The sequence below is a fragment of the Cydia strobilella genome, chromosome 27 (genome assembly GCF_947568885.1).
Source record: "Cydia strobilella chromosome 27, ilCydStro3.1, whole genome shotgun sequence".
Taxonomy (NCBI): Eukaryota; Metazoa; Arthropoda; class Insecta; order Lepidoptera; family Tortricidae; genus Cydia; species Cydia strobilella.
The window spans coordinates 7,232,408-7,252,792 of record NC_086067.1 but is presented as its reverse complement, the minus strand read 5'-3'; the positions used below and the strand labels follow the sequence as shown (position 1 = coordinate 7,252,792).

The following is a 20,385-nucleotide window of genomic DNA, read 5'->3' as shown; positions in this document are numbered from 1 at the left end:
AAGATGGTGGTTAAACGCGCTTCAAAATTAATTCTCCATTCACTGCACACTACCACATTAGTTTACTGTATAATAAGCTATCGATATTACACTTTAAACAATATTAATGAGCAAAAAACAAAGTAATTAATCACGATGCTAACTATCAAGATGGCGCTCGAACCGGAAGACCGGCGCCTCTGTTGATGGTGGTCCAAAAGACTAAAGAACAGCTGTCAGTCATTGAAGTGACAAGTGACATTTGACATTTCGAAGTATGGAAAAGACCACCATCTACACTAGCGCCCCTAGCGGCGAATTCATACGCGTTAGCCCTCATACAAATAGAATATAATACTTCACGGATCATTATTATCATTCCAAATATAAAATACCTACTTGGCTTGAAGATGTTTCTTTTTAAGCTGCATCCGTATAAATCTCGGGTCCAGTTCGATCTTCGAGTTGCTGTCGTATCCCGGCAGCACATCTGACAGACCTTCGCTTTGCTTGTCGCCAACTGTCAACAAATTAAAGAAAAACTTAATACTTAGAAATAAATTAAAAGTGAGTAAAATTGGATCATTTATTATGGCATCGTCGACGTTGGGGTTAAAACCGCCAGGCCAAAGTGGGAGTGGGCAAGCCATGTGCGACGTATGCACCCCCAGACGTGGGCTAAACTATAGTTGGTCAAGCAAATCTTGTCAGTAAATAGGAACAAAAAAAACTATACTCATCCTTTTCTTTTGGGTGCTAGTACTAGTGTAAGACAAAGATAGTATGATTCTCTCTATCTATGTTTGCAATGAGACAGTCCCTTGACAAACTATAGCCACGGAGTGGGTGCCACAACGTAAACCCGTAAACGTAAACAAAATTGGACCCGGGTACAAGGACATCCTTAAACTACGTCCTAAAGGACCCGGGTATGTCCTTAAACTACGTCCAAGAGAGAGGTATGGGCACTGTGAATGACATCTCGCTTTGTGTGGTAGGGCACAGGACAGCGGATGTCATTCCAGATCTAGAGCAGCGCCCAACTGGGGAGGTACCTCCACCTTACAGAAAACCGCAGCCAAATAACACTAGACCCTACTAATAGTGTTGTGTTCCTGCCGGTGAGTAAGGTTGCCAGAGCTCGAGGGAGAGGAGTGTTAGGGTCGGCAACGCGCATGTAACTCCTCTGGAGTTGCAGGCGTACATAGGCTATGTAGACTGCTTAACATCAGGCGGGCCGTATGCTTGTTTGCCACCGACGTAGTATAAAATACAAAAAAACGCCGGCATGGTCGGTCTTAGACGAGATGGCGGGACGACCTGGACACATTTCTCAACAACTGCACGGATGCTGCAGATCGGGAAGAATGGAAGTCTAGGGGGCCCAGCAGTGGGAATCTTTATAGGCTCGTTACAAAAAAAATGGGATCGTTTGCTGACGTTTCTGCTTAATACAAAATTGGGGCATTTTCTATGAAAAGGGACATTATTGTTGATGGCGCTTACGCCGAACAGCGTCGCGCGGCATTGTATTTACCTATATATCGGGGTATCGTTAATAATGGCGTAAGCGCCATCGAGAATAAGGTCCCTTTTTAAAGAAAATACCACAATTATACTTAATACTGTCTAGACCGGCCTGGCCTGGTCGGTGTGACCCTGCTTATGAGGCCGATGGTCCTGGGTTCGAATCCCAGTAAGGGCATTTATTTGTGTGATGACTGATGAGCACAGATAGTATTGGGTATCTACAAATAGGCCTTCTTGAGCTTACTGTGGTTACAGTTAAGCTCAATAAGTTTTCTGTATAGCCTGTGCCTAAGAATTGTCGTGAGCACTAGTTTATTGTGAATGAAGAAATGAATGCTGAATGAATGATTTTTTTTTATATAATGAATAGGCAGGCGTTTGACCACGATCCCACCTGATGGTAAGTGATGATGCGGTGTGGTATTTGCAAGAGACATGCAATACAGATGTTAAATGAATGTAACTGATTTATGTATGTAATAATAAAAACCGGCCAAGTGCGAGTCGGACTCGCGCACGAAGGGTTCCGTACCATTACGGAAAAAACAGCAAAAAAATCACGTTTGTTGTATGGGAGCCCCATTTAAATATGTATATTATTCTGTTTTTAGTATTTGTTGTTATAGCGGCAACAGAAATACATCATCTGTGAAAATTTCAACTGTCTAGCTATCACGGTTCATGAGATACAGCCTGGTGACAGACAGACAGACAGACAGACAGACGGACAGCGGAGTCTTAGTAATAGGGTCCCGTTTTTACTCTTTGGGTAGGTACGGAACCCTAATAAAGGAAGGTTTCTTTTTATTCCTTTCATTCTTGCTACTTACGTATATCGCTTGCATGTAGACTTCCATCAAAATAAACGTTGCCAGCAGTGTCAGGAGTTAGATCTGTAAAAAAGATGTGGTATTTTCTATAAAAAGGGACCTTATTGTCGATGGCGACTATATAAATTTTCATGGCATACGGGATTACTTATTTTGTATACTTAAAGAAATTTAATGTGTGTAGTAAAAATAAATAAAATAAAAAATATTTAATAAAACTTACCGAATGCTTTTAAATTTTGTTCCAATTCCTGGTTATCTGAAATCAAAATATTCCGTTTTATGCAATGGAACATTAACGAAGCATCAACAACAAATTAAAATATTTTCTGATAATAATTTAATTTCTAATTCCTCTAATAGTAACGAACGTGACGAAGCATCATTTATATTATGTGGTATTTTCTATAAAAAGGGACCTTATTGTCGATGGCGCTTACGCCATGCTTCGATATAAATACAATGCCGCGCGACGCTGTGCGGCGTAAGCGCCATCGACAATAAGGTCCCTTAGAGTTTTGAATGATTCACTGTTAGTTTCACTAGACTTATATTGACCGGGATATAGACCGTGATTGCATGTACATGTAACTGCGTCGAAATATCGGGAGCTCACAAATAATACAAAAGGTAATCACGGTCTATATCCCGGTCAATATAAGTCTAATAAGGTCCCTTTTCATAGAAAATGCCCCAAATATTTTCTGAAAATAATTTAATTTCTAATTCTTCTAATAGTAACGAAGCATCATTTATAAAATAACGCAATATCTACCTACAACCAGCCTTTTGGTTTATTCTTTCGATTGGCATCATAAAAATACGGTTTTTTTTTCACATTTAAGTCGGTTCGATTCCTTAAGTTTAGTAAGTTTTTAAAAATAACAAAGTCTTCTTTCAGCAAAATATCGTATCTACGATATTTTAAGTCGCATAGTCTTGGGACGCCCTGTATAATTGGGCAATTTTGAGCATGTGGTGTGAAAAATATATTTAATATACCTGGGAAAAATTGGTTTCCACTTAGTTCTATTTTATTTGCCAATTTTTGGGTATCTTTGACAAACAACGCTGGTGGTGTCGTTGTAATGGATACAGGTGCTGAAACGAAAATAATAAGAAATAAGTAAAAAAAAGACAGGCCATTTCGAACCTACAGTGAGCTGCAGAGATAGTTGATCCCCCGCTGCAAATAAATTTGTACCTATGCATGGGTGGTGGGGGGTCAACTCCCTCTGCAGCTGACTGTAAAGTGTACACTGACATCAAAATTATAATATAATAATAAAATAATAATAAAATCATTTAATCCAGATAACATTGATCCATAATTAAAACATACAAAACATTTGCAATAAAAAAAAATAAAAAATAAGATTAAGTATAAAAGATAGATCCATTAAAATTAAATTGACTAAGCATTTGATAATTGAATGATAAAATATAAAAGATCTTGACAATTAATTGATGGGTAATAATAAAATTAATTGATTATTAAAAAGAAAAAAAAAACTATAAAATTGAAATTAAGATATATTATGCACAGTCAAATTTAGTTAAAACGTCAAAACTTAAAACTAAAAAAAAAAAACAATAAGATAGGTATATAATATAAGGATCCATGACTAGACATTAAAACTAAAATAACTGGGCATTTGATAAATGATAAAAAATAAAATTAATAATTATAAAATCCACATATTAAAATTAAAATTAAAAAATTAAAGTTAAACGCTCTAAAGGTATGCGCAGTCAAGTTAGCAGTTAGAATATCACGACTTAAAACTATTCTTAAGTTAGGATAACGTGGGAACATGGAGACTATCCCAGTGCCTTGCTATTGGGCAATCTAGCCTATTAGCTACCAGACTTAGGATGCCATTGGAGCTCTCACGTACGCGGCGCATAAGGGAGGCGGCCCGTTTTCGCACTATGGCATGAAAACCATCTACTCGCGTATCCGCAAACATACCCGAAGCGCTACAGAACTTAGGAAGACCCAACAGCATCCTAAATATGTTATTGTACTGAACGCGCAAGGCGCTGATTGTCCTCTGAGTATAGTTGACCCACAGGCTGCACGAGTAAAAGGATTGGCAATATGCCTTAAACAGAACTTATATCTGAATGATGGTATTTAGTTACCACTAATAATAATAATACCAATGTTGCGCCTGTGAACGGGTTCCAGCAGGCGTTCTACATGACATTAAAGCTCTCCAAGGGGCCTCTACGTGTTGGATCTATATCCCCACGCAAGCCTATCAAAAGACCGGGATTTATAGGCCCGTGATATCCAAGGAGATACAAATAATGATACCCTAATGCGTATAAAAAAAAGCATTTATTTCGGACGATACCATCCATACCATGCGTCTCACCCGCGCCAACACAGAATAATAATTATTGATTACAAAAATACAAAGAGAAAAATGTCATATTGACTTTATTTGTAAGTATATGCAATTTGATGTAGGTGTAGGTACATACATATATATTCTACCTATGTATATAGCTATGCAATATGTGTATTTTTTTGTTTTGTTTTTTCTCAAATGTCATCGAATAAAACATTTGATGACATTTGAGAAAAAACAAAACAAAAAAATACACATATTGCATAGCTATATACATAGGTAGAATATATATGTATGTACCTACACCTACATCAAATTGCATATACTTACAAATAAAGTCAATATGACATTTTTCTCTTTGTATTTTTGTAATCAATAATTATTATTCTGTGTTGGCGCGGGTGAGACGCATGGTATGGATGGTATCGTCCGAAATAAATGCTTTTTTTTATACGCATTAGGGTATCATTATTTGTATCTCCTTGGATATCACGGGCCTATAAATCCCGGTCTTTTGATAGGCTTGCGTGGGGATATAGATCCAACACGTATTGGCCCCTTGGAGAGCTTTAATGTCATGTAGAACGCCTGCTGGAACCCGTTCACAGGCGCAACATTGGTATTATTATTATTAGTGGTAACTAAATACCATCATTCAGATATAAGTTCTGTTTAAGGCATATTGCCAATCCTTTTACTCGTGCAGCCTGTGGGTCAACTATACTCAGAGGACAATCAGCGCCTTGCGCGTTCAGTACAATAACATATTTAGGATGCTGTTGGGTCTTCCTAAGTTCTGTAGCGCTTCGGGTATGTTTGCGGATACGCGAGTAGATGGTTTTCATGCCATAGTGCGAAAACGGGCCGCCTCCCTTATGCGCCGCGTACGTGAGAGCTCCAATGGCATCCTAAGTCTGGTAGCTAATAGGCTAGATTGCCCAATAGCAAGGCACTGGGATAGTCTCCATGTTCCCACGTTATCCTAACTTAAGAATAGTTTTAAGTCGTGATATTCTAACTGCTAACTTGACTGCGCATACCTTTAGAGCGTTTAACTTTAATTTTTTAATTTTAATTTTAATATGTGGATTTTATAATTATTAATTTTATTTTTTATCATTTATCAAATGCCCAGTTATTTTAGTTTTAATGTCTAGTCATGGATCCTTATATTATATACCTATCTTATTGTTTTTTTTTTTTAGTTTTAAGTTTTGACGTTTTAACTAAATTTGACTGTGCATAATATATCTTAATTTCAATTTTATAGTTTTTTTTTTCTTTTTAATAATCAATTAATTTTATTATTACCCATCAATTAATTGTCAAGATCTTTTATATTTTATCATTCAATTATCAAATGCTTAGTCAATTTAATTTTAATGGATCTATCTTTTATACTTAATCTTATTTTTTATTTTTTTTATTGCAAATGTTTTGTATGTTTTAATTATGGATCAATGTTATCTGGATTAAATGATTTTATTATTATTTTATTATTATATTATAATTTTGATGTCAGTGTACACTTTACAGTCAGCTGCAGAGGGAGTTGACCCCCCACCACCCATGCATAGGTACAAATTTATTTGCAGCGGGGGATCAACTATCTCTGCAGCTCACTGTAGGTTCGAAATGGCCTGTCTTTTTTTTACTTATTTCTTATTATTTTCGTTTCAGCACCTGTATCCATTACAACGACACCACCAGCGTTGTTTGTCAAAGATACCCAAAAATTGGCAAATAAAATAGAACTAAGTGGAAACCAATTTTTCCCAGGTATATTAAATATATTTTTCACACCACATGCTCAAAATTGCCCAATTATACAGGGCGTCCCAAGACTATGCGACTTAAAATATCGTAGATACGATATTTTGCTGAAAGAAGACTTTGTTATTTTTAAAAACTTACTAAACTTAAGGAATCGAACCGACTTAAATGTGAAAAAAAAACCGTATTTTTATGATGCCAATCGAAAGAATAAACCAAAAGGCTGGTTGTAGGTAGATATTGCGTTATTTTATAAATGATGCTTCGTTACTATTAGAAGAATTAGAAATTAAATTATTTTCAGAAAATATTTGGGGCATTTTCTATGAAAAGGGACCTTATTAGACTTATATTGACCGGGATATAGACCGTGATTACCTTTTGTATTATTTGTGAGCTCCCGATATTTTTATTATCCCGATATATATATTATACCCGAAGCGCTACAGAACTTAGGAAGACCCAACAGCATCCTAAATATGTTATTGTACTGAACGCGCAAGGCGCTGATTGTCCTCTGAGTATAGTTGACCCACAGGCTGCACGAGTAAAAGGATTGGCAATATGCCTTAAACAGAACTTATATCTGAATGATGGTATTTAGTTACCACTAATAATAATAATACCAATGTTGCGCCTGTGAACGGGTTCCAGCAGGCGTTCTACATGACATTAAAGCTCTCCAAGGGGCCTCTACGTGTTGGATCTATATCCCCACGCAAGCCTATCAAAAGACCGGGATTTATAGGCCCGTGATATCCAAGGAGATACAAATAATGATACCCTAATGCGTATAAAAAAAAGCATTTATTTCGGACGATACCATCCATACCATGCGTCTCACCCGCGCCAACACAGAATAATAATTATTGATTACAAAAATACAAAGAGAAAAATGTCATATTGACTTTATTTGTAAGTATATGCAATTTGATGTAGGTGTAGGTACATACATATATATTCTACCTATGTATATAGCTATGCAATATGTGTATTTTTTTGTTTTGTTTTTTCTCAAATGTCATCGAATAAAACATTTGATGACATTTGAGAAAAAACAAAACAAAAAAATACACATATTGCATAGCTATATACACAGGTAGAATATACCTATATATGTAGGTACATACACCTACATCAAATTGCATATACTTACAAATAAAGTCAAGGCCTATTTGCTGAATAAATGTTTGATAATTTTTAAACTAACACGGGACTTAATCGCGTACAAACTTACGTTTATTTATGGCCTGACGTTTCGAACGTGACGTTACGTTCGTGGTCACAGCCATAAATAAACGTCAGGCCATAAATAAACGTCAGGCCATAAATAAACGTAAGTTTGTACGCGATTAAGTCCCGTGTTAGTTTTAAAACTATGAGTGAAATCGTGTTACTTAAAATCATTATAAATGTTTGATGTTTAATATTCAGAGAGGAAAATGGGGACTACGTTTGTATAGAGACACGGTCGTCTTATTTCCTCTTAATAACATTACCTTCAGTGGCGTGTGTTGTTGTTGTTGTTGGTGTCGTTGGCTTAACGACAATTTTCTCACTTGGCTGTTGTTGTTCCGGCAGCATAGGTACAATATTAGGCGCCATCATATTCTTGTCTGTAAATATGTGCAATTAATGTTTACAATATTAATACAGTTGTGATGTCGGGTGTATAGACTGGTCAAGAGACCCCGAGACAGGCTCAGAACGAGTGTGTACTCATGGTATAATAATATACTCCGCCTGGTACTCTCTTCCGAGACTCGCGAACCACGTGACTGACACAAGCCTACGTCATCGTGAACCTTTTAACAGCACGATGACGTAGCCAGTGTTGCCAACTCAGAATTTGAAAAAATGCCAGACTTATGTCTAAATTATGCCAGAAATATGCTAAATAATTTTGAAATGTAAAAAAGATGCTAAAATATTATAGGTAACTAAAAACTGGCCATTATGACATGACATTGACTATACAAAACATTGATAACACAAAAAGATTAGTGAGTGTAGACGAGACAATTTTTCGCACAATCTGATTGACAATTTAATTGGTAACGCGTATGAAAAAAAGGTCGCGGTGCGGTGCGGTAGTCTGTTATGGCTTATTATAATTCCTCGTATGTATAAAATTTCCTTTGACGGTTGTGCCATGGATTGTCTATCACTGCCAAGTCGGTTTCAAACTTGGCTTAGGGACATAATTACTTGATTCACTAAATTATGCTAAAAAAGATGCCAGATGCTAAATGGAAATTTTCGATGCCAGAGAGTGTGAAATTATGCCATATCTGGCACCAATTATGCCAAGTTGGCAACACTGGACGTAGCTTGTGTCAGTCACGTGGTTCGCGAGTCTCGGAAGAGAGTACCAGGCGCAGTATATACTCCGTGTTATATATTTATTATAACATGTGTGTACTGCTTTCTTCTCGTCTCGCTCTGAGTCGGTGTGAGTCTTGCCCTTCTCCAATTGGGTAGGAGTGGTGTCGAGATTCAGCATGCCAATCGCTAACGCTCCGTAGCGAACGAAACGCAACTGTCATTGTCACACTAATATGGAAGAGTGATAGAGAGAGACAAAGCGATTCGATGGCGAAACTATAGCGATTGTCACCTTGACTAGGTCGCCAGGACTTGGCTTTAGGTAAAGCTTCGTCATGGTACGAAATAGAATAGATTTTCAAAATGTAAAAGTTCCTTGTCACTTACCTAAAGTGCGCAAACGTCTAATGGCCTTTTCCACACACCACTCCAATATCTGTTTTGTGCTATTCTGTCCTATTTCTTTACAGAAACTTGTTGCCATCATCAGAAAGGGATCTTTTGCTGTCAGATCTAATTGTTTAACAACCTTCGGTGCTTCAGTAGTGGAATTGACAGTCTCACGTTTAATTTGGTTGTCTTTTATGAGTGGATGCCCCTTGCTATGATGTCGTTTTCTATGTTTTCGTGTCGAATGATGGTTTATCCATCTTCGCTCTCGCTTGAAACTGATTTTGTCAACTGGAAATAGGAAGGTTGTTTTAGGTTTAGTATCATTTTTGACGGGTTTCTTTTGATTTCTTTTTGCTGACAGCTTAGCACTTCTAGCTATGCTTGTCTTGTCTCCCATGTGTATGCCTCCTAGTATTTTGTTCTTTATTATTGTGTCGATGAAAGTGTTGTTGAAGTAATATTTATAAATTAAGTCGTCTACTGATTTGTCATCTTTTTCCCTTAGTATCATTTGATCTTGATTTTCTATAACGTTATTGGATGGCATAGATAATAGATTTATTTTAATTGGTTCTATTGATGTAGTTCGTTCTGTTGTAAGTTGTTGTTGTACATAATTCATTTTAGTTGTGTTTTTTTCTGTATGTTTTTTGGGTCCTATTAAATCCGCATTAACCTTAAGATATTTGTTATTTTGAACACTTTGTTTAGCCTTTTTAAGTATGTTCGCAAAATGGTTTTGCCTGTGAGATATTTCATTCTGTATTTTTGCAATTGAGTTTTGTTTTTCATTAATCTTTTCGTTTTGTAACAGCATCATCTTCTGAATATTGTAAAACTGTTGTTGCTGAGATAAGAACTTGCTTTGCTGACTCTCAAAATCTAGCATGTTCTTAGAAATTATCTCTTCTTTCTTTCTAAACATTTGTTCCTTGTTCTTCAAACAGTCATGAAAGTTGTTTAATTTTTCAATTAATTTTAATACAGTCAAATATTTCACATCAAAATCATTAAGTTTTTTCGTGTTTACTTCGATTTTTTCTTCAAATTCTTTGTTTACGTTGTTCATTTGATTGTGAATTACTTTAATGGCATTGTGCTGCTTCATTATTTTTTTAAAAGTACGTGTTAACATTGAAAGTACTTTTACTAGTCCTTTTTCTGAAATGGGCTTTGGCGTTGCCGATTCTGTTGTAGGTTCTTGGGTAAGCATTTCATATGCATTTTTGTCTGAAACTGGAGCATTTTGCCACAATTTTTCTCTACTTACGTTAGGTGTTTTATCTAAATCATTACTTTTATTGAACATATCAATTAAATCGATTCTATCGACTACTAAGTCATCGTATTTCATACTTCTCTTAGCAGTTGCATTTACTTCAGTAATATTTAATATATCATTTAAATAGTTAAAATGATCGTCTTCACTAGTATGATTCTCTTGTATTGCATTCGTTATATTTTCAACGTCCGGGGCAGTTTTAGTTGCGGACTTAGTATAACCATTATATTCTAGATTTTTGTTATTGGAGTTTTCTAGCAGCATTGCTGCACTCAATGGAAAATCGTTGAAAAGTGAAGTTATTGAGTTTTTCTCCTTTATCAGTCCTTTGCCGTTGTTTATGTGCCTTTTCCCGCCTTCATCTAATAAATAATAAAATACAAATATTAATATTTATGTTATGAATACAGATTTCAAAACTTTAAAAAAGCGCTCGTACCAATGAGTTTTTCGGAACTTATGTACGAAATATCTTTTGATATTTACCAATCGCTTTTCGGTGAACGAAACATTGTGAGGAAGCCGGACTAATCCCAATACCTAAGGTCTAGTTGACCCTCTGGGTTAGAAGGAAAAATATTAGGATATAAATTTCACTAGTTTCGTAGCTATTGTCTTTATGTTACTCACTGAGCACGGACCGCTTATCCCTCAAAGACAAGGCGCCCACAAACGGTGCATCTGGCTCGTTTTCATTGGAGTTGGACCGGAAGAAATGTCCCCAGTTCTCGCGCCCGTCCGCTCTCTGTCTGTGTCGGAGCCAGATACCTGAAGAAAGGCAATATTAAATTACAACCGGGTCTATTGCGAATTTATATTGTTACCTTTATTTACCGACGTTTACTTTTATATGTGATTTAATATGTGTTCAAGACGCGAACGTTTTCAATGTTATCAAGGGCCAATATATTGACAGTTGTAACCACACGACACTTATTTTAGATTTGGCAATTTTTATGTTAATTCGACTCAGAACGAGCTTGTACCTACTCAAAAGTGTCCCAAAATGTCCAAATATTTTCCGTTCCATCGATTCTATTACCGTCATACCTACAAATACAATACAAATGCTTTTTTTTTGATTGTATACCTCAATAAAAGTAAACAACACAGAAGAGAACAGAAACAGAAGCCGAGGTAAACAACAGGCGGTGTTATCGCGGTCATAATATAAAGTCATTAAAAAATTATAACAAAATGGAAATATAGTTATTTGTGCAACAAGAGAGGAAAGTTCATTTTTCTTGCGAGTGTTGATGTTGAGTCCCGAAAAAAAACTAATTTGTAATAGAGGTATGAAGTGGCAGCTAATGGCCTTCACTAAATTAAGCTACTTTGTTTCACTCCCTGAAGTGAGGAAAGTCGCATTTTCGTCACTCACTTATTTCACCTATTATTTCTTGAAATATACTTTAATAGAATCACATCTCAGCCGGAGGTGCAGACACGCAGCGCAGCGTTGAGAAAGAGAGCAAAATATTCCATCTTCGAGGCAAATTATTATTTTGTACCCCTCGCCTTCGAGACAACGGGCTGTTGGGGGTCTGACACCATAGCGTTTATTAGGGAGGTGGGACATAGAATTAGGGAGGACCTCTGATTCTCGCGCGGGGTCGTACCTGGTGCAAAGGTTGGCCATTGCTATCCAACGTGGTAACGCGGCAAGTGTGATGGGCACCTTTGCACCCGGTACAGCTCGCGGAGGTGTTTTTGAATAAAATATTTTAGTTAGTTTTGTAGTTTATTGATTAATTTAGATATGTTTAAGTTATTTATGATTGTATACATATATACCATTAACTGTAAGTTTTTAATAAAATATTTTTTCTTTAATAAAAGCGTAATTTTTTTAGTATATAAAATTAAGTAAAAAGTACTGTTAAAATCCAGGAAAGTTTTTTTTTAGGGTTCCGTACCCAAAGGGTAAAAACGGGACCCTATTACTAAGACTCGGCTGTCCGTCTGTCCATCCGTCTGTCCGTCTGTCCGTCTGTCTGTCTGTCTGTCACCAGGCTGTATCTCATGAACCGTGATAGCTAGACAGTTGAAATTTTCACAGATGATGTATTTCTGTTGCCGCTATAACAACAAATACTAAAAACAGAATAATATAAATATTTAAATGGGAATAAAATAATTATCCCATACAACAAACGTGATTTTTTTGCTGTTTTTTTCCGTAATGGTACGGTACCCTTCGTGCGCGAGTCCGGCTCGCACTTGGCCGATTTTTTACAAAAAGGAAATATAATATTTAGTTAAGGCCGTTCCATCGGTTTGCCGCTGTCTTTGTCACATTTCGCAAGAAAGAACGGGAAAGAACATACGCGCCAAGTGTCAATTTTGATCGAATTTTGTCGGTTTTTATTTATTTTAAAAACGTTACCTTACAATTTCGAAATTCTAAAGCTATGAAATTACTATTTATGTTAAGATTGTTTTTTCTTCTTTTTTTGTTTATAAGTATTACATAATAAATAACCGAGTAAAGTAGGATTAAAAGTCCGAGTTAGAGGTTACTTTGGGAATTAATTGTATCGAGCGAAGTGTCATAATTCGTGTATCGGAAGCTATGTTGTTAAAGATAATATAGTCAAGAACTAAATATATTTTTTTCACGTCTACGAATATCAACGCCTCTTAGAAAAACATGATCATATAAGGAGATTTTTCGCCTTCTGGCTCAGGGAACCGCCTTAACAATATTTTTGTCTTTTTTTTAACGAAATAGTACATAATAATTGTATTTACAAACCTTTGTTGATTTTATACGCTTCATAACGCGGTCCAAGTTCGCCGTTCGACAAAAACCCATCACAGGTCACAAAACCTATCGATAAACTAACAAGAAACCACATCACTAATGGGTTTAATATCGAAACATTTTTGGCAACCATTAATGTCGAATCAATGAAATACTTGAGTCGAGTAAAGTGGGCTGAGAAATGAGCAAGAATTTTCGACGCTTACTATGATTTGGGCGTTGTTTATAAACTTTGTTAGTGATGTGATTGTGAATGTCGATATCGGTAGTTTTCTTTTTCTTTCTTTGAATTTTAAATGTCAGTTGCTTACATTAATTGTTAAAACAGCGCATGGCAAAAAGTATAATAAAACCAAAGAGGATATACCTATTATATCCTATAGAGCAGTACTGTCATAATAAATTTTGTAGCCACAGTAAATTCGTCACTGCCATCTATCGACACACGATTAAAAGTATAGAGATTGTAACTGAGTTAAGACGAATGTTTGTACCTAACCTCTTATGAAATAAAGTTTAAATTTTAATATTTTTTTTTACTAAAAATAAAAATATCAAAAAATGTGATAAATGGATATGGATGTTTTTTTTTTAATTTGCAATATTTGTTAAACAACAAACGAAACCGCCAACGCCATCTATACGAAAGTAGGCCAAAGGTAGTGGCGCCATCTGATCGAGAATCAAATTTTCTTGATTTTCGTGGCACGTTTTTTCCTTAGACTGTATCCATCTATTACGGAGTTATATCTATCTTTGATAAAACGTAATGTTTGTTAAAAACTGCGAATTAATTACTTTCTGGGTTTGGTTAGGTAAGGACTGCGGCCATTACAAAACTAAACTGGTGACAGAAAAGTAGGTTGGGTTAGGTTAGATCTGCGATGCTCGCAGAAACGAACTGTTACAAGAATTCTGTGCTATTATTTCTCAAAAAAAAACAGACAATCTATCGATATTATATATCGACAGACGCCGACACTATCGATACATGCCCGTTTCCGTCGCGTGTTATTGTTTACGTACTCGTAGGCATCTAATTGCAAATACATCGAATTTCTTTATTTTTACCCGCTATAGGTAAGTAATGATTACATTTTGAGGCTTTTACTTGACTTTTATGTACATAGCCTAGTCCTGGCCATTGTAATTTTTAAAGGACATATTCCATTTTTTGAAAGTTATGAATAAAAAAACCGGCCAAGTGCGAGTCGGACTCGCACACGAAGGGTTCCGTACCATTACGCAATAAAACGGCAAAAAAACCACGTTTGTTTTATGGGAGCCCCACTTAAATAACAATTTTATTGTGTTTTTAGTATTGGTTGTTATATCGGCAACAGAAATACATCATCTGTGAAAATTTCAACTGCCTAGCTATCATGGTTCATGAGATACAGACTGGTGACAGACGGACAGACAGACAGCGAAGTCTTAGTAATAGGGTCCCGTTTTTACCCTTTGGGTACGGAACCCTAAAAACGGACCAAGAGCGTGTCGGGCTGACTGAGCCTATGCTCAGCGTAGGGTTCCGGTAGTTACCCTTCCGTCACAATAGGCTAGACTGGAGCTATAAATATAGAACTACCTATAGAATATTGTTAACAAAGGGATAAAATTATTCTTGACTTGACACTTGACACATTTTTTTTCTTTAGGAGCGATTATTTTCGAAATTAATAATTTTATCAAAAGACCCCTATTCGGTTTCAAAGACGTATCTAACGAAACCCCACACCGTAGGGTTGAAGCGAAAAAAAAAACGACACCCCCACTTTACGTGTACCTCCCCTATTTTTTTATTTTATTTACTTACTGTACGACGTTGTCGGATTTATTGATTTATATCCATGCCAAATTGCAGCTTTCTAACACTAACACTCTATCACGGAGCAAAGCCTCGGACGGACAGACAGACGGACATGGCGAAGTTATAAGGGTTCCTATAAAACAAAAGCCAAGCATTTATGCAGCCTTTTTAACTGCTGTATCAATGCTGCATATTTAGATTACCCTGTGTGTTGTTGTGTGTGTGTGTTGTGTGTGTGTTATTTGGTGTTTTTACCTATCTGTTGTTGTGTGTGTGTTTGGCTATTTATTGTTATTTTAATTGTGCTCGTGATTTTAATGTAATATGGATCTTGTTATCTGCAATAAAGAAATACAATACAATACAATATTGCCTATTTACCAAATGGCAAGCGTAAAAAAATCCATAATAAACAAAATATTATTTTTCACCTCAGCAGCTCGAACAAGCATATATACTTCCCTGCGAAGAAACAGTGACGTAAGTGCGACTTTCGTCACTCCCTGGAGTGAATTGATATTTCTAAAAGCTTTCATCATAATGATGCCTTTCATTCATGAATGTAAATAAAGGTGGTTAACTTTACTTGATGTAAAAAAAAATTAAACTTTAATATGTTCTCACTACTGAGGTGAAAAGTTGTATGTGTCATACGAGAGCAAAGTTATTTTACATCTCGAGTTTTGAGTTCCTCGTTACGCTCAAGATTCTAACTTAGAATCCCTCGCTACGCTCAAGATTACTCGGGACTCAAAATCAACACTTTCCTCTCTTGTTGCACGAATAACTATTAGTATGACAATAGATACTGCGTGCATAACGTGCATTCCAATAAATTCAGTCATTGCCATTTTTAACTTTTGTCGATTTATTAAATACAGCCATCATACTGGAGCACACGAGTAATCGATACTATACCTTATGCTATTGTGATAAAGTTGTTATTGTATTATTTGGTACATCGGGCGAGAGTAGTTAGCGGTAGCGTTTAATCATCACTCATGATTGAAGCGTGCGCGCGAGTGTATCATATAGGTAGGGTTTAAAATGGTTAGACATGTCAGCCGGGCTAGCACATGATTGGCGCGAGAGTATCTCGCCGCGACATAGACTACCCGTCCCCCTTTAATTCATACAGATTACAGTTAGCAAAAGACGGGTAGTCTATCTCGCGGCGAGATAAGGATCTCACGTTAGACCGGGCCGTATCCGGGCCGGAACTTCCGGCGCTTATTTTTCTATGACATGACAGGTGATCACGTGATGCTTTCCATAGAAAACGAAGCGCCGGAAGCTCCGGCCCGGACACGGCCCGGTCTAACGCGAGTCATCCTATACTGTCGCGTCAATCATGTGCTCGGCCTACAGACATTTTTATTTTATTTACAATCAATATTCATGTTCAAATATACTTTATTCATGTAGGCCTAACAAAAAAAAGGTGCATTGCGTTTTGGGATTATACTGAGCAACTTTTACTATGGGACCAACCACGAAATCGCGAAAAAATGTACCCTCCCATAGAAAATGGACCAGCCAAAATGTATGAAACAGACAATTTTTTTCGCGATTTCGGGGTTGGTCCCATAGTAAAAGTTGCTCAGTATAAATCTCCCTGGCAACGGGAATGCACTTATTCTTTAGCCATCCTGTATATTACTTACATCCAAAAAAACTAAACATTACCAGATAACATAGCAACACACAAAATAACAATATGTGGTATTTTCTATAAAAAGGGACCTTATTGTCGATGGCGCTTACGCCATTATAAACGATGCTCCGATATACGTACAATGCCGCGCGACGCTGTGCGCGCCATCGACAATAAGGTCCCTTTTCATAGAAAATGTCCCATATCACAATGAAACAAAGCTGAACATTAAATATTTAGCAAATAACATAGTTGCTTCTGTAAATTCTGTCAGCGATTTTGGTGGAGAATTCGTTTAATATTAATATTGCCCTGAGTCAGAGCCCCTGACAGTAGGAGAATGTGTAAGTATTTGAAAAAATTACCGACACCTTGTAGAAGATTATTTTATTTTATTATTCACTGTCATGTCTATAATCCACTAAGTCTGCATTCATAATGATCACAGATTAATATTGGTGTCTCAATGAGGACCACTTCGCTCAATAAAAGCGGTGCAATTAGACGTATCATTACATTGTATTACATACAGACATACATACACAATAAAATATAGTGTCCTGTCCGAGAATTAACAGGTGAATATATTCCTGTAATCTCTCTTTTTAGGGTTCCGTACCCAAAGGGTAAAAACGGGACCCTATTACTAAGACTCCGCTGTCCGTCTGTCCGTCTGTCACCAGGCTGTATCTCACGAACCGTGATAGCTAGACAGTTGAAATTTTCACAGATGATGTATTTCTGTTGCCGCTATAACAACAAATACTAAAAACAGAATAATATAAATATTTAAATGGGGCTCCCATACAACAAACGTGATTTTTTTGCTGTTTTTTCCGTAATGGTACGGAACCCTTCGTGCGCGAGTCCGACTCGCACTTGGCCGGTTTTTTTGTGTGTAATCTCTCTTATTCTTATTCTTATAAAAGTTTCATCTATTTATACTAATTATAAGTATAGTAATAATGATACTAACACCGATGGACTTACGTCTGAAATAAAGGTTTTTTTTTCACCTCAGCAGCTCGAACAAGCCTACTTTCTTCACTCCCTGGAGTGACCAGTGTGAAGTGCGACTTTCCTCACTCCAGGGAGTGAAACAAAGTAGCTTTTTAATTTAGTGAAGGCCATGAAACGGCCGTCAATCTGCTGTCGCGGGGCGAGGTCATTCGGGGCGATGCGTGACCGTTCTGTATGATAATAATATTACTTATTCTGTGACATGGGGTTCTTCAAGAAGCGGGTATTCAGGGTTCTTAGGTTCGGCAACGCTTAAGTGGCTCCTTTGATGTTGCTTATTTCCATTGGGCGACGGTGACAGCGATTTATACTAATCGAGGTGATCTGTTTCGAGACTTCTTATAACAGAATAAGTAATAGTATTATCATACAGAACGGCCACGCACCGCCCCGCCCCGACTCGAATTACCTCGCCCCGGGACAGCAGATTGACGGCCGTTTGCCGGCCGCTCAGTACTGTTTTGCAACTTACTCACACTATGACGCATGACGCGTATACAGACGTGCCGTTCACACATATAAACGTAAGTGATTTCTGATGTATAACGTGTCCGCCCTGTGCTTCTTATGAAACTCCTTCAAAAAAATCCAAACGGTACATTGTTATTAAAATTGTTAATTATGAATCTTAATAAACATACAGACCTACTGCAATATGTTAAATAGATACAAAATATACTGGTATTAACTGGTACTCACTAGAATGACGTCAATATATGTATAATCTTAATAAATATGAAACTTCATATATAGCCAATTGAAAGTTGAAACTAGGCCAAGTTCGGAGATATGGGGGTTTTCAGAAAAATGGTACCTTTTACTTTTTTTCGAAAAACCATCAACTTTTCGGTTATGTAGACTTAGAATAAATTTACCATTTCCAGTTGTTTATTAAATATTAAGCGTTTGCAGTGTTTTCTAAATGTAAACTTTGGGCACAGGGTAAGCCCCCATAAGCTGTAAGTAATATTCTCTAATCTGAACGTAAACTTTCTAAGTGGAAACTTGTATGAGAAATTTCTCTTGAAAGTCATTTTAATATAGATAGGTATGTACAAATGTACATATATTCATAACCCTAAAAGCCGTCTTTTTGTCGTAGAAATGTCGGGGATACCATGGTAATTTACGTTAAGGATTTAAAAGATAGACAAATCTATCTTAAGCTATAAACTAATTAGGTATGTCCTTTTGTTGATGTGAATAGGAAGGTGAACAAAATCGGCGATAAAAACTATTTGGGGTCGTTAGAAAACGTCTTATGATCAACTTAGTGCCAGTTGCGCCATCCGCACTTGACGGACTGATCAACGTCACCGGGCGAGCCGCGGCGGTTTTACTATGAAATGAAATGAAATGAAATATATTTATTTGCATAAGTGTGGTAACATTCATGGTCATAATATGTAAAATTAGATCACACACTTAGCTAATAATAAGCATGCAAAAGCTTTATTTTTATTTTTATGAAACTTTCCCATACAATAAAATTTAGCGAACGCTTTAACGGTGACAGACAGTTTGGTGCAACCGGCCCTTAAGTGTGAGCCGATTGTGTCCCAATGCTGAGCAAAGGCCTCCTCCCTCTCATAATGGTAAATTTCCATATGTTATGTAATATTATAGTATTGTAAGTTACGTGCTTAACTTGCAGTGCCCTTACAGGGTTCATTGATCACCATTTTAATGTAAGACCTTATTGTACCTATGAAAGCAATAAATTACTGATTACTGAAGTAGAACGATTTCATAGAACTTGACTGTAACACTTCCGTGCACTCTGCAAATATTTCATTACTTTTAAGCCTCACATCACCGTCTGCGCTCATTCCACGTAGTCTTCCAGTGTCTAATTGTTTTGTAACAATTATCTTGTAGCCGTTTTAAGATAAGTGTTTTTATTAGACAAATTATCAGATCGGTAAGTAATCAAAACAAAAATTGGTAATCTAATTTAAATTCATTTGTTCCGTTATCATAGGTTAAAGGTGTTGTATTATAGATAATTATTTTCAGTAGTTGAGTCAAATAAGAAAAACGGGATATCTGTGTAGAAGTCGTTAACTTTTATTGTATTGTCAACAGAAGTGAACTTTTTCTAAAATGTGTTTTACCTAAATATGAGAGTTCTTGTCCTATGACCGTCTTCCTACTAACCAAAAATTGTATCGTAAAATGGGGTGAGTAGCAAAACTAACATTCAAACCTCGATAACATTTTATTTTTAGACATGCAAACTGAATGGTGTAATAAGTGTTCCGGACGTTTGTATTTTAGTTTTTATTTTATATTGGGTAGTTCCATTTCATAACTTTGACGATAAACAGGAAACCCCACCTCACCCCATAGTCCCTCGTAATTGGGGTGCGATGGGTTTTCATACAAAGGTGATTTTGGAAGATTGTTGGATCGTTTTTTTTATTATGAGTATTACTATAGCTCCATTTTAAATTGGAATACATTATTTTTGTAGCTACTGCTACAAAAATAATGGGTAATAAGGCTACTTAGCCTTAAAACCTCATCTCACCCCCCTTTCAACCCTTCTCTCCCCATTCATAACCCAACTCTCCCCGCGAACCCTACTCACCCCATTTTACGGTATATGTATTGTATTGTATTTATTTTATGCTGGTCTTCTTCACATTGACCTTAGGTGTTTTTTCAG

At 36.5% G+C, this 20,385-nt stretch overlaps 1 protein-coding gene across 1 annotated transcript; it reads right to left on the bottom strand.

The window, feature by feature from the left end:
* Positions 1-374: 374 nt before the first annotated feature.
* On the bottom strand, positions 375-13,387 carry LOC134753474 (uncharacterized). The gene is made up of 8 exons (XM_063689349.1): positions 13,225-13,387; positions 11,100-11,237; positions 9,182-10,831; positions 7,969-8,085; positions 3,342-3,440; positions 2,563-2,598; positions 2,340-2,402; positions 375-499 (listed from the first exon to the last, which is right to left on the bottom strand). The coding sequence occupies exons 1-8, from the start codon at positions 13,364-13,366 to the stop codon at positions 375-377; spliced, it is 2,370 nt and encodes a 789-aa protein (XP_063545419.1). The 5' UTR covers positions 13,367-13,387.
* Positions 13,388-20,385: the final 6,998 nt, after the last annotated feature.